The sequence below is a fragment of the Macrobrachium nipponense genome, chromosome 4 (genome assembly GCF_015104395.2).
Source record: "Macrobrachium nipponense isolate FS-2020 chromosome 4, ASM1510439v2, whole genome shotgun sequence".
Lineage (NCBI taxonomy): Eukaryota > Metazoa > Arthropoda > Malacostraca > Decapoda > Palaemonidae > Macrobrachium > Macrobrachium nipponense.
This window is the reverse complement of record NC_061100.1, coordinates 8,081,105-8,101,498: the sequence shown is the minus strand read 5'-3', so window position 1 is coordinate 8,101,498 and position 20,394 is coordinate 8,081,105. Positions and strand designations below refer to the sequence as shown.

The window sequence follows — 20,394 nt, the reverse complement described above, 5'->3', positions numbered from 1 at the left end:
AAGGGTCATAGTCCAGTTTAGGTTCGATGGTGGAAGTATGTGTTAAACTTTGTTAAACAAAGATTGATCTATGGAGCTATTTGGTGGTAAAGAATGTCTTAGAATACCATGGATTTTTGAGTTCTTATTCAACAGTTCATTCCATTTAGTCGTTCGTAAGGTCCAATAGCATTTAAAGAAGCTTTCAAGGGATTCAGATCGGCTGATGACATTCCCAGAACCTTCACCCCATAAAACTTTGATTCAACGGGTATGAATCTGATATCGGTTAATATAATTTCCCGAATTGCATGGGGGGAGAGGAAATCCCTGACTGGATTCCTGAAAATTACTCTCAATCAAAGTTTAAGCAAAGATTACAATCAATTGCCAAAAGGTAAAAAGAACTAATTTTAGTTAAACTATATCAGGAAGAATTTATTGCTAATCTAATACATCAAGCTGTAGATGGTCCCTGATAATATCAAACCAGTCCACCTCCTAATAAAGATCTCACCTGGAAGATATTTGTACTACTTTAAAGAAAATTTCACTAAGGCAGCCAAATGACTACCCTATGGGCGGTTTGTAACAGGAGATTATTACCAAATACTTTGGGTCAGGGTTACTGGTGCCACTATCCTTAAAGGGAAAACCCAAGAACTTGTGAAGAGACATTCTCAGTCATTATCCCAACTTCTCCCCACCCGGAAAGATGAAATTCCGAATGATTCCCTTAAGGGGGGAGGTTGATGTACAGGAGTCTCCAAGTACCCAACAAGGAAATACTAGAGTTAAATGGCCATGCTGCTATTTGACAGTCTCGGGAGCGGACTAGAAAAACTGCTTGCAAGCTTAAAATGATTTATCCTGTTTTCGGGTGGAATGAATAAAGCGAGACCACTACTTGTAAATAGTTTAGTTATATAGGAATATTTTGGTTGGGCATTCAACTGGTGAATAATGATTCATGTTTTCGATTAAATTTTTTATATCCTTTGTATTTAGTTGACTGGGTTAAATATTTTTTTGTAATTTAAATGGTTTCAAACTTTTCTTGTTTTGGGGATCCTTTTACTTTATCCATGAGTTTTTTGTATTCAATTTATTTAGGTTTTATAAATAAATTAATTGAATCCCCTCCCCCGCCCCCAGTGTAGGAAATATTTTATCGTGAACCAAATTGGAGAAGTTGAAAGTAATGTCGCTTTGTTGTTAAGTTAAGTAAAGATAAGTAATCAAAACGTTCCTAATATTAATTCGTAATAGTTTTTGTCCATGTTCAAGTGTTGAGCGGGGCTGACATTTTTAGTTTCCTCTAAACAACCATTGGTTTATTAGTGATCTGCCGCCTAGGATTGGTTTTTTAAAGGTGAACTGCTGTTTTACGCTTTTGTTGTCCGAGAGCTGGTAAGTATTTGTCGAGGGCGAGCGGAGTTTCCCAACCCTAAGAGAGTTTCTCTAGCAAATCCTTGTTGAATGGGGGTGGACGTTTTTACAACTCTCGCTCATGGAAGGATAAACCCCGCTAGTGAGACTGACACTATTGCCCTTTCTTTGGGGCAGCAGGATCCAACAGTAATTTAGTGAAGCGGTCAGGATATTGATGGGTGAGTCAGACCTTTTCAATCATCTGGAACATGAGTTTGATTTGATACCCTAGCCATAACGATTTGGAATACATTGGTATTAAATTAAGGTTTCCCTTCTCAAAGACCTTGTAAAATAAATCTCGGGATCAAAAGAAAATTACGAGTTTTTTTTTTTCCAATTTTGTTTTCGGATTTTCTTTTTTTTTAACCATTAATAAGATTTTTGTTTTTTACAGGTGGATTTACCGCACTTTTATTGGGATTTCATCAAATTGTTTTTATTCGTGGATTACTACATTAGGCTATTAGCTTATAAAGTTTTTGTTTTGGTGGGATTACCACAAGTTTATGAAAAATATGTTTTGTTTGTGCTTTTTTAAATTTAAAAACAAATCTAATTCCCATCGAATGTATTTTTCGTGAACGGATTCCCGTTTTGAGTTTTGGTGCGGTTTTTTTAACACGGAATTCCCTTAAGTTTATTTAGTTTCCCTTTTACCTAAACAGTTTTTACAGGGAGTGGTTTTTTTGTGTTTTTCCAGATCCTGAGAGAACATGATAGTCATTGGTAGGGGCTTTGCATCTTAGTTGTCGTTGACCAGTTAATTTTTATCCAAACTATTAATTAAATTAATATAACTGGACTTTTTAAGAACTTTTTTGCTTCCTTTACATCATTTGTTTGTTTTTGTACCTGGCCATTGAAACAATATTGGTGTATGGAACCCCTGGGGGGACTTTAGAAAGAAAAATTGCTGCCTGCTGCCCCTTCCTTTGGTGTTCTTTAGTGGTCGGTTTATCTTTGAGCATAAAATATTTTATTAAAGGTTTACATGGATAATTGCGTGTTTTAGGTGCCATCGTTTACGTTCGGGACTTTGAGCAGTTAGGTTATTCGTAGTTTGACATACGGTGATCTTAAATAGTTGCCTATTGAATTTTTTGCATTTCCTGGATTTGGATGTAGGAACTTTTATACTTAATCCGAAAGAATCTGTTGGACGATTTGTTACTTGAATATAATCCAAGTGACCGTTGTAAACTTTTGGGTGGAAACTAGATATAAAGGAGATGTGGATTTGAACTATTGTTAAAAGCAGTATTGTTGTAACGTTTTTTTTGGGGCTCATTTTGATTTTGAATTAAGTTACCAAATTCAATATTTGTTTGTTTGCTCTTGCGTTGGAATTCGCCACTTGAAAAGTACCTAAAGTAGACCCGACGGCCCCCACCCTTCCTGCAGATTTGTTAATCAAAATTGGCTGTAAATTTTAACAGTGGTTTAGTTACCGTCCAACCCTTTCCTTTAAATATATCAAAGACAACTGTTGATTAAGAATGGTTCGTCAAAACTCGATGACCCTAGATATTTTCAAAGCTGACTGGCATTCATTTTAAATAGGGGGAGGGGGTTTAGACTGGTCTGTTTCAGTGGTATCTATAATTGGTTTATCAAGACTTGTAAACGCCAATTCCATAATTAAACATTGGCGTCTGAATTAAAGTTTCGTTGATTATTCGTTACCGAATAATATATTCGCAAAGTTTAGTGACTGGAATTTTGTTATAATAAAAGGACTAATTTTATTGTTCAGTTAACTGAATTGGAAAAGAATTCGAATTAAGTCAGAGTTACAAGATCATTTCGAATCGCTTAAGAAGTTATAATAGTGGAAATTCAAAAAGCTCAAAGGAATGTCTGAAGAGGAGGATGAAACATTGGCTAAATTGCCGAACACTTGATTCCTGTGAAGGGTCATTTTTTTAAATCGGGAATTTTCGGGATTACTGTGCTGGCTCCTTACCAGCGAAAATTTTGTTACCCCTTCTAATGTTAGTGTTGATACTTGACCCGAAGTTTTTGTTAAGAGTCCCACTGCTCCGCTTCCAACAAATTTTCGTGAGCCTAGAAGGGGGAAGGATCCTATTGAAGTTTTTTAAAGATTTTTTGAATACATAACGTTCCATGTTCAAATATTCAGAATATTGAAAATTTCTATTCTGTTAAAGCAGCAAATCAGTGGAAGGGCCTTAGTACTTTTAGAAAAATTTAGAATCGGACAAGAATGGTTTTTATTTGTTCATGGCCAAGAAATTACTAACATATGGCCCTTAGGCATCTAAAGACCTCAGAATTTTTAATACCATCAAAAAAATCTCTGAAATCAATATGAAAATTAAAACAAGTAATCCATTTGAACTATATTTGATCACGATAATAAGAACTCTAAACGCTCAATCAGCTGAAGTTTTGTCTCTGGGACGTGAGGATTTTTTTGAGGTTATTTTTTTCTGGCTATGGGCTTAGATAATCGATTTAAAGTACACTTAAACCCCAGAGTTACTATTCTCAAAGGGCCAACCACTGAAGGAAATTAATGCTAATTTTCTTTGGGATGCCTGTGGAAAAGATTCAATGCAGCAAAGTGTTGAAGGAGGTCTAATATAGGAAATAAATTGCAATGATTAATTCATCAATCCATTGGAAGAATATGCAAGTTATGCTTTTGTTAGTGTTAGTTCCCAATGGAAACCATCAAAATTTCTTTCTTGTGTCCTTGTGTACCACAGAAGGCAAACCTGCCTCGCATCCTATTTATGAAATGTGAATTTTTTTCGGATGTTTACCACTAAGCTTGACAAAATTCAATCTTTAAATGGGTGTTATAAGGTGTGCAGCTTGAGTCACACTACTGACAAATGTAAACTTTAAATTTAAGATGAAATGTAAGTTTTGTAAAGCATGGCACTTTAGTTACCTCTGTAAGAATAGTAAAAAAAATCAGCATCTACTAATGATGATAGAAAAATCTGAATCTACTAAGCTTCCTCGAAAAAGACATAAATTCGTCAATGGAATCTAATAATAACGTAGTTATAATGAGGGCTCTTGAAAGTAATTTGGACTGTGAGTCCGCATTCTCCCTACCTTTTTCTTGTAGCATCCAAAACAGAAGCATAAGAGCATTGAAGATGATGGAAGTCGTCAATCTGATTAGTGAGGAACTAGCCAATGCTTTGGATTTAAAGTATTACAAGCCAAGGTTGAATTGGAGAATAAATTGGTATCATGTTTCTCAGAAATATGCATCAAAACTAGTGGAATTTGAAATAATAATTGGTAATGCTATTCACACATAGAGGCATTATGTATCCCATCAATTACATAAAGTTTGAAATAAAATTGGTCTGGGCAAAGTGGTTTTATGGTTTCCAGATGAAAGGTATGTGTTTAGCTGATGAGTTTTCTGACGCCTAATAGTGATTGCATTGAAAATATTGAATTTGATTTTGGGAACTAAATCAGGATATTGTTTACCACTCTCAGAAGTAGTTTTTGGTATGAATAGCAAGTCTCTGTATGCTATGACCCCGTTTTTGGTGTCCTCTTAAAGGTGAATTGACACCTTTATTGAAGGATATTCCTTATCTACATCCGTCCTCCTCGGTTATAAATTGTCATCAGTATGTTACTGGTTTGGGTGTAAGGATAGATAAGCCATCTTCTCTGGATAAGTGTGATGTTGATTATCCAATTAAGGTTTCAGAATTCAGTGTAATCGATGAAAAAGGTAATGTAATTCGTTCAGAGTTAGATAAAGCCACAGATGATGTGCTTGCCAGTATTTGTAATAAATATATTCACTTGGACAATGAAGTTTATGATTTGGAAAATTCAGAGCTGCATGATCAGCTTGTCAAATATTGTTTGGATCACAACATTCAGAATGAGAAAGTAGATTAGTTTATGCACTTTTGTGGAATGCAAAAGTATCTCATATGCTTGGTAGAAATTTTTCATTTGGCAAAGTTATTTTTGGAATCTATCTTAAAAAAACTAAAGAGAAAATCCAACTCATTTTACAGTTAATGAATGAAGCCCTAAAAGAACAGGAAAAGCTTAGATCATAGAAAGGATTCCTAATCTTGATCATTTTGTAGCATGACACCAGAACACTCTTTTTTTTTGCCTCTCTATGGGTGTGGTTCAAATTGAATCGTGAAACTACCAAATAGAGTTGTGTTTCTATCAAACTTGTGTGAAAGAGACTCCAACCAAGGGTCAGACAAAATAAGTCATAACCAGGCCAATACTGCAGGTCTATGCCTAAATCAGAAACTTTCTTCATCATTAATACATTTAAGGTTTGATAAATTGTTAGTATGCTTTGATCTATGCAAGGCCTTTAATCAGATTGCATTAAGTGATGTTGATGCTAACGACTTTGTTTTTTTGTGGTATAAAAATGTTGAAGAAAGGGAGATTTTAAACCATTGTTTGCATATCGAAATATGTCAGGTTGAGCTTCGGTTTAAGATGTTCCCCAACTTTTGTTGATGCTCGTTCTTTACAAGATTTTGATTTTAGATGCTGAGCATGATGAAACCCAGTTGAATGAGTTAAAAAGGGGTGCATTTATTCTTTGTCTTATATTGGACAATTGTGCTTTTTAGTGCAAATGAAATTGAGAATCTTCACTGGGGGCATATTCTGTGGTAGGATCTATATTTTCTCCTTATGGTTTTGATTTACAACAGTTTCGTTACTAATGACAGGTCTCTACAGGGAGAAATAGATTCCTGCACAGGTTCTGAAACGGCAGAGGTTGTTAAACTTCTTGGTATCGCAGTGAATCGCACACTCGATTGTCTTTTAGTTCAAATAGATTTCAGTTGAATGGTAAGCTAAAACTAAGATTTGAATTTTAAGAAACCATTGCCTCTCACTTTGATCTTTTTGGTTTTACTGGACCCATCCTAAATCGAAGCAGATTATTTCTTTTTTCTCATGTCTTCATGTGATAGAAATTTAGGATGGGGATGATCAAATTATCACCAGAGTTACGTAAGAATGGCACAATATCGCTAATACAGCAATTCTACTCCCTGATATTGCTATTGATAGATTTGTTGTTACGTAGGATGGTGAAAATTTCATTTGGCTGCTTGCTTTGATAGCTCTAAATTACTATTATGGTGGTGTTTTGTGGTACATCATTGATATTGATTCTATGTAGTCAAGTTTTGTAATGGGAAAAAATTGTATGATAAATAGGCAGTTGGAAAGTAAAAGGCATTCCATCTTGGAGATGCAGGGAGTAGCCTTTGCAACGGAACTGGTTTTAGATTTGTATAAACGAATTAGCTGGACCATTATGCATCAATCCTTTGAATATTGTTGGCCTTCATGTGTTTTCCGATAGTCCAGTAGCGCTCTCTGTTGAAATTCTTTCTACTAAATAAATTGTCAAAAATGCAGAAACTATCAGTTTTTGTGATGAATCGAATTCAGCATGTAAGAGAACTTATGTGCAAAACACCCAGTTCATTTTGCTTTTGTTGGAGGGAATGAAAATCCCGCAGATGCCCGTATAACTCGTTGCCTTCATATCGTGGAGTTGATGCAAACTAATTTTTATTCTGTCCTGAATGTTTTTTTAATAAAAGAAAAGGAACCTTCCTATGCAGTGAAAATGGTAACTTATCATTTATGGTTCCAAATCCTTATGCAGAGTGCAAGCTGGATAATAGTTTGGAAACAGAGGAGTCTATGTGTACTAGTTCCAATGTTGTGGCCATGTCAGATAATTTTGAATATTTTCTTCATTTTGAAGAATTTTTCCAGTTTTGATTACTTGTACTATTCATGAGAAAGTTATTCTTTTTCGTGAGAAGTTAAAGGGTCGTTTTGAAAGCTAAGCACCCTCCAATAAATTTGCTCACCTTAGATTAAAGAGCATAGTATACATGAAAGAGCTTGCAAGTTAGTTATACTACGGAGGATCAACGGCACATTTCCCTGAGGTTTTTACATATTTCAGCTGTCCTACTCAAAGAAAAAAAGACATGCCTAACATAGTAGGTCAGCTTAATATTTACGTTGACAACGATGGTTTGCTTCGAGTACGTAGCAATTGACAAACTCATGTCGAGCATGGTTTTCCTTTGTTGCTGCTGGCTAAAAATAGCCCATCTAACTTTCCCTGATTGTGCACAACCTACACATAAAGCTCAACCATACGGGATGTTACTCTGTTTTGTCAGAAATGAGAAATTTCGTTTTAATTACGTGCCGTCATATTTTTCAGTGTTAAGAGAAACCTTAGAGAATGTGTTTTTTGTCGTAGGTTCAAGTCAAGAACCATCATTATTAATCAGTCTCCCTACAGGAAATGGAGAGTGTCACCACCTAATGTCCCCTTTAGATATGTATTTATGGATTTCATTGGCCCATTGAGCGTTAAACAACAGGGTAAGAAAGGAAAAATCTGTCTACTATGCATCACTTGTATGTGGATAGAGCAGTTAATTTGATTATTTTGTTTAGATCTTTCTGTTTAAAGGATTTTCTTAGAGCCTTTCAGATTCATTGTTTCCAGTTTGGAATCCCTGAATATTGTATTAGTGACCTAGGCTCCAATTAGTCTCTGCCTCTAAATATATTAATTGACTGCATCAAAGGTCCATGAGACTCGGTCATAGAACGCAATGGGGTCCAATCTTAAAGTTTTTGCCCAATTTGTCAAGGGGTCATAGTCAGTTAGTTTCGATGGGTGGAAGTATGTGTTAAACTTGTTAAAAGATTGATCTATGGCTATTGGTAAGAATGTCCTTAGAAATACCATGATTTTGAGTTCTTTATTCAACAAGTCATTCATTTAGTCAATCGTAGGGGCCATAGCATTTAAAGAAGCTTTAGGGATCAGATCGGCGATGACATTTCCAGAACCTTATCACCCCAGAAAATTTGATTCACGGGGTATATCTGATATCGTTAATATAATTCCCGAATTTTGCTGGGGGGAGAGACCCTGACTGGATTCCTGAAATTACTCTCAATCAAAGTTTAAGCAAGATTACAATCAATTTGCAAAAGGTAAGAAACAAGTTTAGTTAAACTATATCAGGAGAATTTATTGCTAATCTAATACATCAAGCTGTAGATGCCCTGATAGATACAAACCAGTCACGTCCTAATAAGATCTCACCTGGATATATTGTACTACTTAAAGAAAATTTCACTAAGCCAAATGACTACCCGCTGGGGCGTTTTGTAAAGGTTGAGGGATTATTACAAATACTTTTTGGGTGAGGTTACTGGTGCCACTATCTTAAAGGGAAAAGGAAAACCCAAGAACTTGTGAAGAGACATTCGTCAGTCATTATCCCACTTCTCACTCCGAAAGGATGAAAATTCCGAATGATTCTAAGGTTGATGTACAGGAGTCTCAAGTACCCCAAGGATACTAGTTAAACTGCCAGGCTGCTATTGACAGCTCGGAGCGGACTATGAAAAATCTTGGAAGCTTAAAATGATTTATTCTGTTTCGGTGAATAAGAGAGACACTACTTGTAAATAGTTAGTATATAGAGTATTTTGTTGGGCATTCAACTGTGAATAATGTCATGTTATATTTAAATTTTTAATATACCTTTGTATATTGACCTGTGTTAAATATTTTTTTGTGTTAATTTAATGTTTCAACTTTTCTTGTTTTGGGGATCCTATTTTCTCATGAGTTTTTTTGTATTCAATTTTATTTAGTTTATATAAAATAAATTGAATCCCCTCCCCCCAGTGTAGAAATATTTTATCGTGAACCAAAAATTGGGAGAAGTTGAAAGTAATGTCTTTTGTTGTTAAGTATAAGATAAGTATCAACTTCCTAAATATTAATTCGTATATGTTTATCATGTTCAGTGTTGAGCGGGGGCTGACTTTTAGTTCCTCTAAAACAACCTTGTTATTAGTGATCTGCTCGCCTAGGATTGTTTTTTTAAAGGTGAACTGCTTGTTTACGCTGTTGTCGAGAAGCTGGGAGTATTTGTCGAGGCGATGCGGAGTTCCCAACCCAAGAGAGTTCTCAGGCAAATCCTTGTTGAATGGTGGACGTTTTTTACAACTCTCGCTCATGGAGGATAAACCCCTAGTGAGACTGACACTATTGCCACTTTGGGGGGGGGCAGCAGGAGCAACAGTAATTTAGTGAACGGGGCAGGAGTATTGAGGTGAGTCAAGCCTTTTCACATCTGAACATGAGTTGATTTGATACCCTAGCCATAACGATTTAATACATTGGATTAAATTAGTTTTCCCTTCTCAAGACCTTGTTAAAAATAAATCTCGGGTCAAAGAATTACGATTTTTTTTTTCCAATTTTGTTTTTCGGTTTCTTTTTTTACCATTAAAATTTTTGTTTTTTTTTATCAGTGGATTACCACTTTTATTGGGATTTCATCAATTGTTATTCGTGGATTACTACATTAGGCTATTAGCTATAAAGTTTTGTTTTGGTGGATTACCACAGTTTATGAACAATATGTTTGTGCTTTTTAAATTTAAAAATCTAATTCCATCGAAGGTATTTTTAGTGAACGGATTCCCGTTTTGAGTTTTGTCTTTGAAGTTTTAAAACACGGATTCCCTTAAGTTATTTAGTTTTCCCTTTTACCTAAACAGTTTTACAGGGAGTGTTTTTTTTGTGTTTTTCAGATCCTGAGAGACATGATAGTCATTGGTAGGGCTTGCATCTTAGTTGTCTTAACCAGTAATTTTTATCCACAATATTAATTAAATTATATAACTGGACTTTTAAGAACTTTTTGGCTTCCTTTACATCATTTTGTTGTTTTTGCCCTGGCATTGAAAAAATATTGTGATGGAACCCCTGGGTGGGGGGACTTTAGAAGAAATTGCTGCCCTGCTGCCCTTTCTCCTTTGGTGTTCTTTAGTGGTCGGGTATCTTTGAGCATATATTTATTAAAGGTTACATGATAATCGGTGTTTTAAGGCCATAGTTACGTTTCGGGACTTTGGAGCAGTTAGGTTATTTATTCGTGTTTGACATACGGTGATCTAAAGTGCCTATTGAATTTTTTTTTGCATTTCCTGGATTTTGGATATAGGAACTTTATACTTAATCCGAAATCGTTGGACGATTTGACTGAATATAATCCAGAAGTGACCGTTGTAATTTTGGGTGGAAACGATATAAAGGAGAATGTGGATTTGAATATTGTTAAAGCAGATTGTGAACGTTTTTTTTTGCTATTTTGAGATTAGGTTACCAAATTCAATATTTTGTTGTTGCTCGCGTTGGAAATTCGCCACTTGAAAAGTACTATAGACACGGCACCCCTTCTTGCAGATTTGTATAAGAAATTGGCTAGAAAGTTTTAACAGTGGTTAGACCGTCAACCCTTTAAATATAAGACACTGTTGATTAACGGTTCGTCAAAACTCGATGACCTAGATATTTCAAGCTGACGGCATTCATTTAATAGAGGGGGTTTAGACTGTCTGTTTCAGTGGATCTATAATTGTTTTATCAGACATTGTAAAAGCCAATTCATAAATTAACATGGCGTCTGAATTAAAGTTGTTGATTAATTCCCGAGAAATATATTCGCAAGTTAGTGACTGAATGTTATAAAATAAAAAGGCCTAATTATTGTCAGTTAACTGAATTGGAAAAGAATAAGAATTAAGTCAGAGTTACAAGATCATTTAGAATCGCTTAAGAAGTATAATATGAAATTCAAAAGCTCAAAGTCTGAAAGAGGAGGATGAAACATGGCTAAAATGCCGAACTTGATTCCTGTAAGGTTATTTTTTTTAAAATTCGGGAATGTACTGCTGCTCTTACACGAATGTTACCCCGTTTCTAATGTTAGTGTTGATACTGCCCCGAAGTTTGTTAAAGAGTCCCACTGCTCCGCTTCCACAATTTCGTAGCCTAGAAGGGGAGGATCTATTGAAGTTTTTTTTTTTTTAAAAAGATTTTGAAAGACATAACGCCATGTTCAAATATTCAGAATATGAGAAATTTATTCTGTTTAAAGCAGCAAATCAGTGGAAGGGCCTTAGTACTTTTAGAAAATTAGAATCGACAAGAAGGGTTATGTTCATTGCCAAGAAATTACTAACAGCCTTAGCATCTAAAAGACCTCAGAATTTTTTAATACCATCAAAAAAATCTCTGAAAATCAATATGAAATTAAGAAAGTAAATCCATTTGAATATATTTCACAGATAAGAAATCTAACTCAATCAGCTGAAAGTTTTGTCTCTGGGACGTGAGGATTTTTTTGGAGGTATTTTTTTCTGGCAGGGCTTAGATAATCGATTTTAAAAGTACACTTAACCCAGATTACTAATTCATCAGGCCAACACTGAAGGAAATTAATGATAATTTCTTTGAGGCCTGTGAAAGATTCATGAGCAAAGTAAGAGGTCTAATATAGGAAATAAATTGCATGATAATCATAATCATTGGAAGAATAGTGCAAGTTTATGCTGTTAGTGTTAGTTCCCACTGGAACCATCAATTTCTTTCCTTGTTCTTGTGTACCACAGAAGGCAAACCTGCCTCGCATCCTATTTATAAAATGTGAATTTTTTTCGGATGTTACCAACTAAGCTTGACAAAATTCAATCTTTAATGGGTGTTATAAGTGTGCAAGCTTGAGTCACACTACTGACAAATGTACTTTAAATTTAAGATGAAATGTAAGTTTTGTAAAGCATGGCACTTTAGTTACCTCTGTAGAAATAGTAAAAATCAGCATCTACTAATGATGATCGAAAATCTGAATCTACTAACTTACTTCCTCGAAAAGGACAATAAGAATTCGTCAATGGAATCTAATAATAACGTAGTTATAATGGAGGCTCTTGAAAGTCAATTTGGACTGTGAGTCCAGCATTCTCCCTACCTTTTCTTGGTGTAGCATCCAAAACAGAAGCATAAGAGCATTGAAGATGATGGAAGTCAGTCAAATCTGATTAGTGAGGAACTAGCCAATGCTTTGGATTTAAAGGTATTACAAGCCAAGGTGAATTGAGAAAATAAATGGTACAATGTTTTCTCAGAAATATGCATCAAAACTGTGGAATTTAAGAAATAATAATTGGTAATGCTATTCACAACATAGAGGCATTATGTATCCCATCAATTAACATAAAGTTGAAATTAAAAGGTCTGGCAAAGTGGTTTTATGGTTTTCCAGATGAAACGGGATTTGTGGTTAGCTGATGAGTTTCTGACGCCTAATAGTGAGTTGCATTGAAAATATTGATTTGATTTTGGGAACTAAATCAGGATATTGTTTACCACTCTCAGAAGTTAGTTTTTGGTATGAATAGCAGTCTCTGTATGCTATGACCCCGTTTTTGGTGTCCTTCTTAAGGTGAAATTGACACCTTATTGAAGGATATTCCTTTAAGCTACAATCCGTCCTCCTCGGTTTATAAATTGTCATCATATGTTTTACTTGGTTTGGGTGTAAGATAGATAAGCCTCTTCTCTGGATACGTTGTGATGTTGATTTATCCACTAAGGGTTTCAGAATTCAGTGTAATCGATGAAAAAGGTAATGTAATTCGTTTCAGAAAGTAGATAAAGCCACGAATGATGTTGCTTTGCCAGTATTTGTATAAATAATATTCATTGGACAATGAAGTTTATGATTTGTAAAATTCAGAGCTGCATGATCCAGCTTGTCAATATTGTTTTTTGGATCACACTATTCGAATGAGAAAGGGAGATGAGTTATGCCCACTTTGTTGGTGCATCCCAAAAGATCTCATATGCTTGGTAGAAAGAAATTTTCATTTGGCAAAGTTATTTTGGAATCTAATTCTTTTTAAAAAAACTAAAGAGAATCCAACTCAGTTAAGTTAATGAATGAAGCCCTAAACGAAACAGGAGGAAAAGTGAGAATCATAAGAAAGGATTTCCTAATCTAATCCAGTTTTTGTACATGAACAGCAGAACACACTTTTTGCCTCATATGGGTGTGTTCAAATTGAATCGTGAAAACTAACCAAAATAGAGTTTGTGTTTCTATCAAACTTGTGTGAAAGAGACTCAACCAAGGGTCAGACAATAAGTCATAACCAGGCCATACATGCAGGTCTATGCCTAAATCAGAAACTTTCTTCATCATTAATACATTTAAGGTTTGATAAATTGTTAGTATGCTTTGATCTATGCAAGGCCTTTATCAGATTGCATTAAGTGATGTGATGCTAACAAGACTTGTTTTTTTATGTATAAAAAATGTTGAGAAGGGAGATTTTACCATTGTTGCATATCGAAATGTCAGGTTGAGCTTCGGTTTAAGATGTTCCCCAACTTTGTTGATGCTCGGTCTTTACAAGATTTTGATTTTAGATGCTGAGCATGATGAAACCCAGTTGAATGAGTTAAAAAGGTGCATTTATTCTTTGTCTTATATGGGACAATTGTGCTTTTTAGTGCAAATGAAATTGAGATCTGCACTGGGCATATTCTGTGGTAGGATCTATATTTTCTCCTTTATGGTTTTTGATTTAACACAGTTTCGTTTACTATGACAGTCTCTACGGGAGAAAATAGATTCCTGCACAGGTTCTGAAACGGCAGAGGTTGTTAAACTTCTTGGTATGCAGTGGAATCGAACACTCGATTGTCTGTTAGCAAATAGATTTCAGTTGAATGGTAAGGCTAAAACTAAGAGGGAAATTTTAAGAACCATTGCCTCTCACTTTGATCTTTTTGGTTTTACTGGACCCATCCTAAATCGAAGCAGATTATTTCTTCATGGTCTTCAGTGTGATAGAAATTTAGGATGGGATGATCAATTATCACCAGAGTTACGTAAGGAATGGCACAATATCGCTAATCAGGCCAATTCTACTCCTGATATTGCTATTGATAGATTTGTTGGACGTAGGGATGGAAAATTTCATTTGGCTGCTTGCTTGATAGCTCTAAATTACTATATGGTGGTGTTGTGTACATCATTGATATTGATTCTATGTAGTCAAGTTTTGTAATGGGAAAAAATTGTATGATAAATAGGCAGTTGGAAAGTAAAAGCATTCCATCTTTGGAGATGCAGGGAGTAGCCTTTGCAACGGAACTGGTTTTAGATTTGTATAACGAATTAGCTGGACCATTATGCATCAATCCTTTGAATATTGTTGGCCTTCATGTGTTTTCCGATAGTCAGGTAGCGCTCTCTTGGTTGAATTCTTCTACTAATAAATTGTCAAAAATGCAGAAACTATCAGTTTTTGTGATGAATCGAATTCAGCATGTAGAGAACTTATGTGCAAAACACCCAGTTCATTTTGCTTTTGTTGGAGGGAATGAAAATCCCGCAGATGCCATAACTCGTTGCCTTTCATATCGTGAGTTGATGCAAACTAATTTTTATTCTGGTCCTGAATGTTTTAAGGAAAAGGAAACCTTCCTATGCAGTGAAAATGGTAACTTATCATTTATGGTTCCAAATCCTTATGCAGAGTGCAAGCTGGATAATAGTTTGGAAACAGAGGAGTCTATGTGTACTAGTTCCAATGTTGTGGCCATGTCAGATAATTTTGAATATTTTCTTTCATTTGAAGAATTTTCCAGTTTTGATTTACTTGTATCTATTCATGAGAAAGTTATTCTTTTCGTAGAGAAGTTAAAGGGTCGTTTGAAAGCTAAGCACTCCAATAAATTTGCTCACTTAGAGTTAAAGAGCAATAGTATACATGAAAGAGCTTGCAAGTTAGTTATACTACAGGATCAACGGGCACATTTCCCTGAGGTTTTTACATATTTCAGCTGTCCTACTCAAAGAAAAAAAGACATGCCTAACATAGTAGGTCAGCTTAATATTTACGTTGACAACGATGGTTTGCTTCGAGTACGTAGCAATTGACAAACTCATTCGGAGGCATGGTTTTCCTTTGTTGCTGGCTAAAAATAGCCATCTAACTTCCCTGATTGTGCACAACCTACACATAAAGCTCAACCATACGGGATGTTACTCTGTTTTGTCAGAAATGAGAAAGCGGTTTTACGTGCCGTCATATGAGAAAGCGGTTTTACGTGCCGTCATATTTTTCAGTGGTTAAGAGAAACCTTAGAGAATGTGTTTTTTGTCGTAGGTTCAAGTCAAGAACCATCAGTATTAATCAGTCTCCCTACAGGAAATGGAGAGTGTCACCACCTAATGTCCCCTTTAGATATGTATTTATGGATTTCATTGCCCATTGAGCGTTAAACACATGGGTAAGAAAAGGAAAAAATCTGTCTACTATGCAATCACTTGTATGTGGAGTAGAGCAGTTAATTTGATTATTTGTTTAGATCTTTCTGTTAAAGGATTTCTTAGAGCCTTTCAGATTCATTGTTTCCAGTTTGGAATCCCTGAATATTGTATTAGTGACCTAGGCTCCCAATTAGTCTCTGCCTCTAATATAATTATTGACTGCATCAAAGGTCATGAGACTCGGTCATATTTTGAACGCAATGGGGTCCAATCTTTAAAGTTTGCCCAATTTGTCAAGGGTCATAGTCAGTTAGGTTCGATGGTGGAAGTATGTGTTAAACTTGTTAAAAGATTGATCTATGGAGCTATTGGTAAGAATGTCTTAGAATACCATGATTTTGAGTTCTTAATTCAACAAGTCATTCATTTAGTCAATCGTAGGCCAATAGCATTTAAAGAAGCTTTAAGGGATCAGATCGGCGATGACATTCCAGAACCTATCACCCCAGAAAATTTGATTCACGGGTATGATCTGATATCGGTTATATGTTCCCTTTTTTTTAATTGCAATGGGGGGAGAGACCCTGACTGGATTCCTGAAAATTACTCTCAATCAAAGTTTAAGCAAGATTACAATCAATTGCAAAAGGTAGAAACAATTTAGTTAACTATATCAGGAAGAATTTATTGCTAATCTTAATACATCAAGCTGTAGATGTCCCTGATAGATACAAACCAGTCACTCCTAATAAGATCTCACCTGGAGATATTGTACTACTTAAAGAAAATTTCACTAAGCCAAATGACTACCCGATGGGCGTTGTAAAGGAGATTATTACAAATACTTTGGGTGAGGTTACTGGTGCCACTATCCTTAAAGGGAAAACCCAAGAACTTGTGAAGAGACATTCGTCAGTCATTATCCCACTTCTCACCCGGAAAGATGAAATTCCGAATGATTCTAAGGTTATGTACAGGATTCTCAAGTACCCAAGGATACTAGAGTTAAATGCCCAGGCTGCTATGACAGCTCGGAGCGACTAGAAAAATCTTGGAAGCTTAAAATGATTTATCTGTTTCGGTGAATAGAGAGACACTACTTGTAAATAGTTAGTATATAGAGTATTTTGTTGGGCATTCAACTGTGAATAATGTCATGTTATATTTAAATTTTAATATACCTTTGTATATTGACTGTGTTAAATATTTTTTGTAATTTAATGTTTCAACTTTTCTTGTTTTGGGGATCCTATTTATCATGAGTTTTTGTATTCAATTTATTTAGTTTATATAAATAAATTGAATCCCTCCCCCCAGTGTAGAAATATTTTAATCGTGAACCAAATTGGGAAGAAGTTGAAAGTAATGTCTTTTGTTGTTAAGTATAAGATAAGTATCAAACTTCCTAAATATTATTCGTAATATGTTTATCATGTTCAAGTGTTGAGCGGGGCTGACTTTTAGTTCCTCTAAACAACCTTGTTATTAGTGATCTGCCGCCTAGGATTGTTTTTTAAGGTGAACTGCTTTGTTACGCTGTTGTCCCGAGAGCTGAAGTATTTGTCGAGGCGAGCGGAGTTCCCAACCCAAGAGAGTTCTCAGGCAAAATCCTTGTTGAATGGTGACGTTTTTTACAACTCTCGCTCATGGAAGTAAATAAACCCCTAGTGAGACTGACACTATGCCACTTTTGGGGGGCAGCAGGAGCAACAGTAATTTAGTGAACGGCAGGAGTATTGAGGTGAGTCAGCCTTTTCACATCTGAACATGAGTTGATTTGATACCCTAGCCATAACGATTTAATACATTGGATTAAATTAGTTCCCTTCTCAAGACCTTGTTAAAAATAAATCTCGGGATCAAAAGAAATTACGATTTTTCCAATTTTGTTTTCGGTTTCTTTTTTTATTTTTTTCCATTAAAAGTTTGTTTTTACAGTGGATTACCACTTTTTTATTGGATTTCATCAATTGTTATTCGTGGATTACTATACATTAGGCTATTAGTAGGTCTTTTGGTTTTGGATGGATTACCACAGTTTTATGACAATATGTTTGTGCTTTTTAAAATTTAAAAATCTAATTCATCGAAGGGTATTTTTTAGTGAACGGATTCCCGTTTTGAGTTTTGTCTTTGTTTAACACTGGGATTCCCTTAAGTTATTTAGTTTCCCTTTTACCTAAACAGTTTTACAGGGAGTGTTTTTTTGTGTTTTTCAGATCCTGAGAGACATGATAGTCATTGGTAGGGGCTTGCATCTTAGTTGTCTTAACCAGTAATTTTTATCCAAAATATTAATTAAATTAATATAACTGGACTTTTAAGAACTTTTTGTTCTTCTTTTACATCTTTTGTTTGTTTTTTACCTGGCCATTGAAAAAATATTTTGTGTGGAACCCCTGGGGGGACTTTCAGAAGAAATTGCTGCCGCTGCCCTTCCTTTGGTGTTCTTTAGTGGTCGGTATCTTTGAGCATATTTTATTAAAGGTTACATGATAATCGGTGTTTTTAGGCCATAGTTACGTTCGGGGACTTTGCGCAGTTAGGTTATTCGTGTTTGACATAACGGTGATCTTAAAGTGCCTATTGAATTTTTGCATTTCCTGGATTTTGGATATAGGAACTTTATACTTAAATCCGAATCAGTTGGGGGGGGGGACGATTGACTGATATAATCCAGAGTGACCGTTGTAATTTTGGGTGGAAACGATATAAAGGAGAATGTGGATTTGAATATTGTTAAAGCAGATTGTGAACGTTTTTTTTGCGATTTTGAGATTAAGGTTACCAAAATTCAATATTTGTTGTTGCTCGCGTTTAATTCGCCCACTTGAAAAGTACTAATAGACACGGCACCCCTTCTGCAGATTTGTATAAGAAATTGGCTAGAAATTTTAACAAGTGGTTAGACCGTCAACCCTTTAAATATAAGACACTGTTGATTAACGGTTCGTCAAAACTCGATGACCCTAGATATTTCAAAGCTGACGCATTCATTTAAATAGAGGGGTTTAAAGACTGTCTGTTTCAGTGGATCTATAATTATTTATCAGACATTGTAAAAGCCAATCATAATTAAACATGGCGTCTGAATAAAGTTGTTGATTAATTCCCGAAAATATATTCGCAAGTTAGTGACTGAATGTTATAATAAAAGGAACTAATATTGTCAGTTAACTGAATTGGGAAAGAATAAGATTAAGTCAGAGTTACAAGATCATTTAGAATCGCTTAAGAAAGTATAATAGTGAAATTCAAAGCTCAAGGTCTGAAGAGGAGGATGAAACATGGCTAAATGCCGAACTTGATTCCTGTGAAGGTTATTTTTTTAAAATTCGGAATGTACTGCTGCTCTTACACGAAATGTACCCCACCCCTTCTTAATGTTAGTGTTGATACTGCCCGAAGTTTGTTAAAGAGTCCACTGCTCCGCTTCCACAATTTCGTAGCCTAGAAGGGGAGTATCTATTGAAGTTTTTTAAAGATTTTGAAGACATAACGTCCATGTTCAAATATTCAGATATAGAAAATTTTTATTCTGTTAAAGCAGCAAATCAGTGGAAGGGCCTTAGTACTTTTAGAAAAATTAGAATCGACAAGAAGGGTTATGTTCATGCTAAGAAATACTAACAGAAGGCCTTAGCCATCAAAGACCTCAGGAATTTTTAATACCATCAAAAAAATCCTGGAAATCCAATTATGAAATAGAAAAAAAAAAAAAAAGTTAATCCAATTGAAATATATTTCCAAGATAAGAAATCTACTCAAGCAGATGAAAGTTTGTCCTCTGGGACGTGAAGGATTTTTTGAGGTATTTTTTTGGCAGGCCCTTAGAAATCGAAAAAAATTTAAAGTACATTAACCAGCTACCTTTTTTTTTAATTGAATCAAGGCCAAACACTGAAGAAATTAATGAATTAATTCTGAAAGGCCTGGAAAGATTCCAATTTGAAGCAAAGTAAGAGGTTTTCTATATAGGAAATACCATTGCATGAATAATCATAACATTGGAAAGAATAGTGCAAGTTAATGCTGTAGGTCTAGTTTCCCAATGGAAATCATCAAATTATTCCTTGTGTCTGGTGTAAACCACAGAGGCAAACCTTTGCCTCGCATCCTATTTATGGGGAATGTGATTTTTTCGGGATGTACCACTAAGGCTTGCAAAAAATTTTTTTCAATCTTTAAATGGGGTTATACGTTGTGCAAGCTTTTTTGAGTCACACTACTGGGGGGACAAATGGTAACTTTAAAATTTAAGATGAAATGTAAGTTTTGTAAAGCATGGCACTTTAAAGTTACCTCTGTAAGAATAGTAAAAAATCAGCATTCTAACCCTAATGATTGATAGGAAAATCTGAATCATACTAAGGACCTCCTCGAAAAAGGACAATAAGAATTCGTCAATGGAAGGTCTAAAATTAAGATAGTATGTGTAATTTGAGGCCTTTCTGAAAGGTAATTTTGCCGACCTGTGAAGTTCGGCATTCTCCCTACCCTTTTCTTGTAGCAAATCCAAAACAGAAGCATAAAGGAGACATGAAGTGATGGAAAGTCAGTCAAATCTGATTAGGTGAAAGGAAACTAAAGCAATTGTTTGGAGTTAAAAGGTATTCAAGCCAAGTTGAATTGAAGACTAAATGGTATCAATGTTTCTCAAGAAATATGCATTCAAAAACTAGGTGGGAAAATTTGAAATAATAATGGTAATGCAATTCACAACATAGAGGCATTATTGTATCCCATCAATTAACATAAAGTTGAAAATTAAAAGGTCTGGGCAAAGTTGGTTTAT

General features: G+C 35.1%; 1 protein-coding gene across 3 annotated transcripts in view; it reads left to right on the top strand.

Moving 5' to 3' along the window:
• LOC135210693 (uncharacterized) overlaps positions 1–20,394 on the top strand; it is a 40,777-nt gene that overhangs the window by 7,552 nt on the left and 12,831 nt on the right. Inside the window, exons 1-2 of one of the 3 annotated variants that reach the window (XM_064243465.1) lie at positions 17,277–17,340; positions 17,819–17,843. The exons of 1 other annotated variant lie outside the window; for it this stretch is intronic. In XM_064243465.1, the coding sequence (XP_064099535.1) occupies positions 17,281–17,340; positions 17,819–17,843 (85 nt within the window). In that variant the 5' untranslated portion in view covers positions 17,277–17,280. Of the gene's footprint in view, positions 1–17,263; positions 17,341–17,818; positions 17,844–20,394 lie in introns of those variants that run through there. One more of the 3 variants, XR_010313560.1, reaches the window with a different exon arrangement.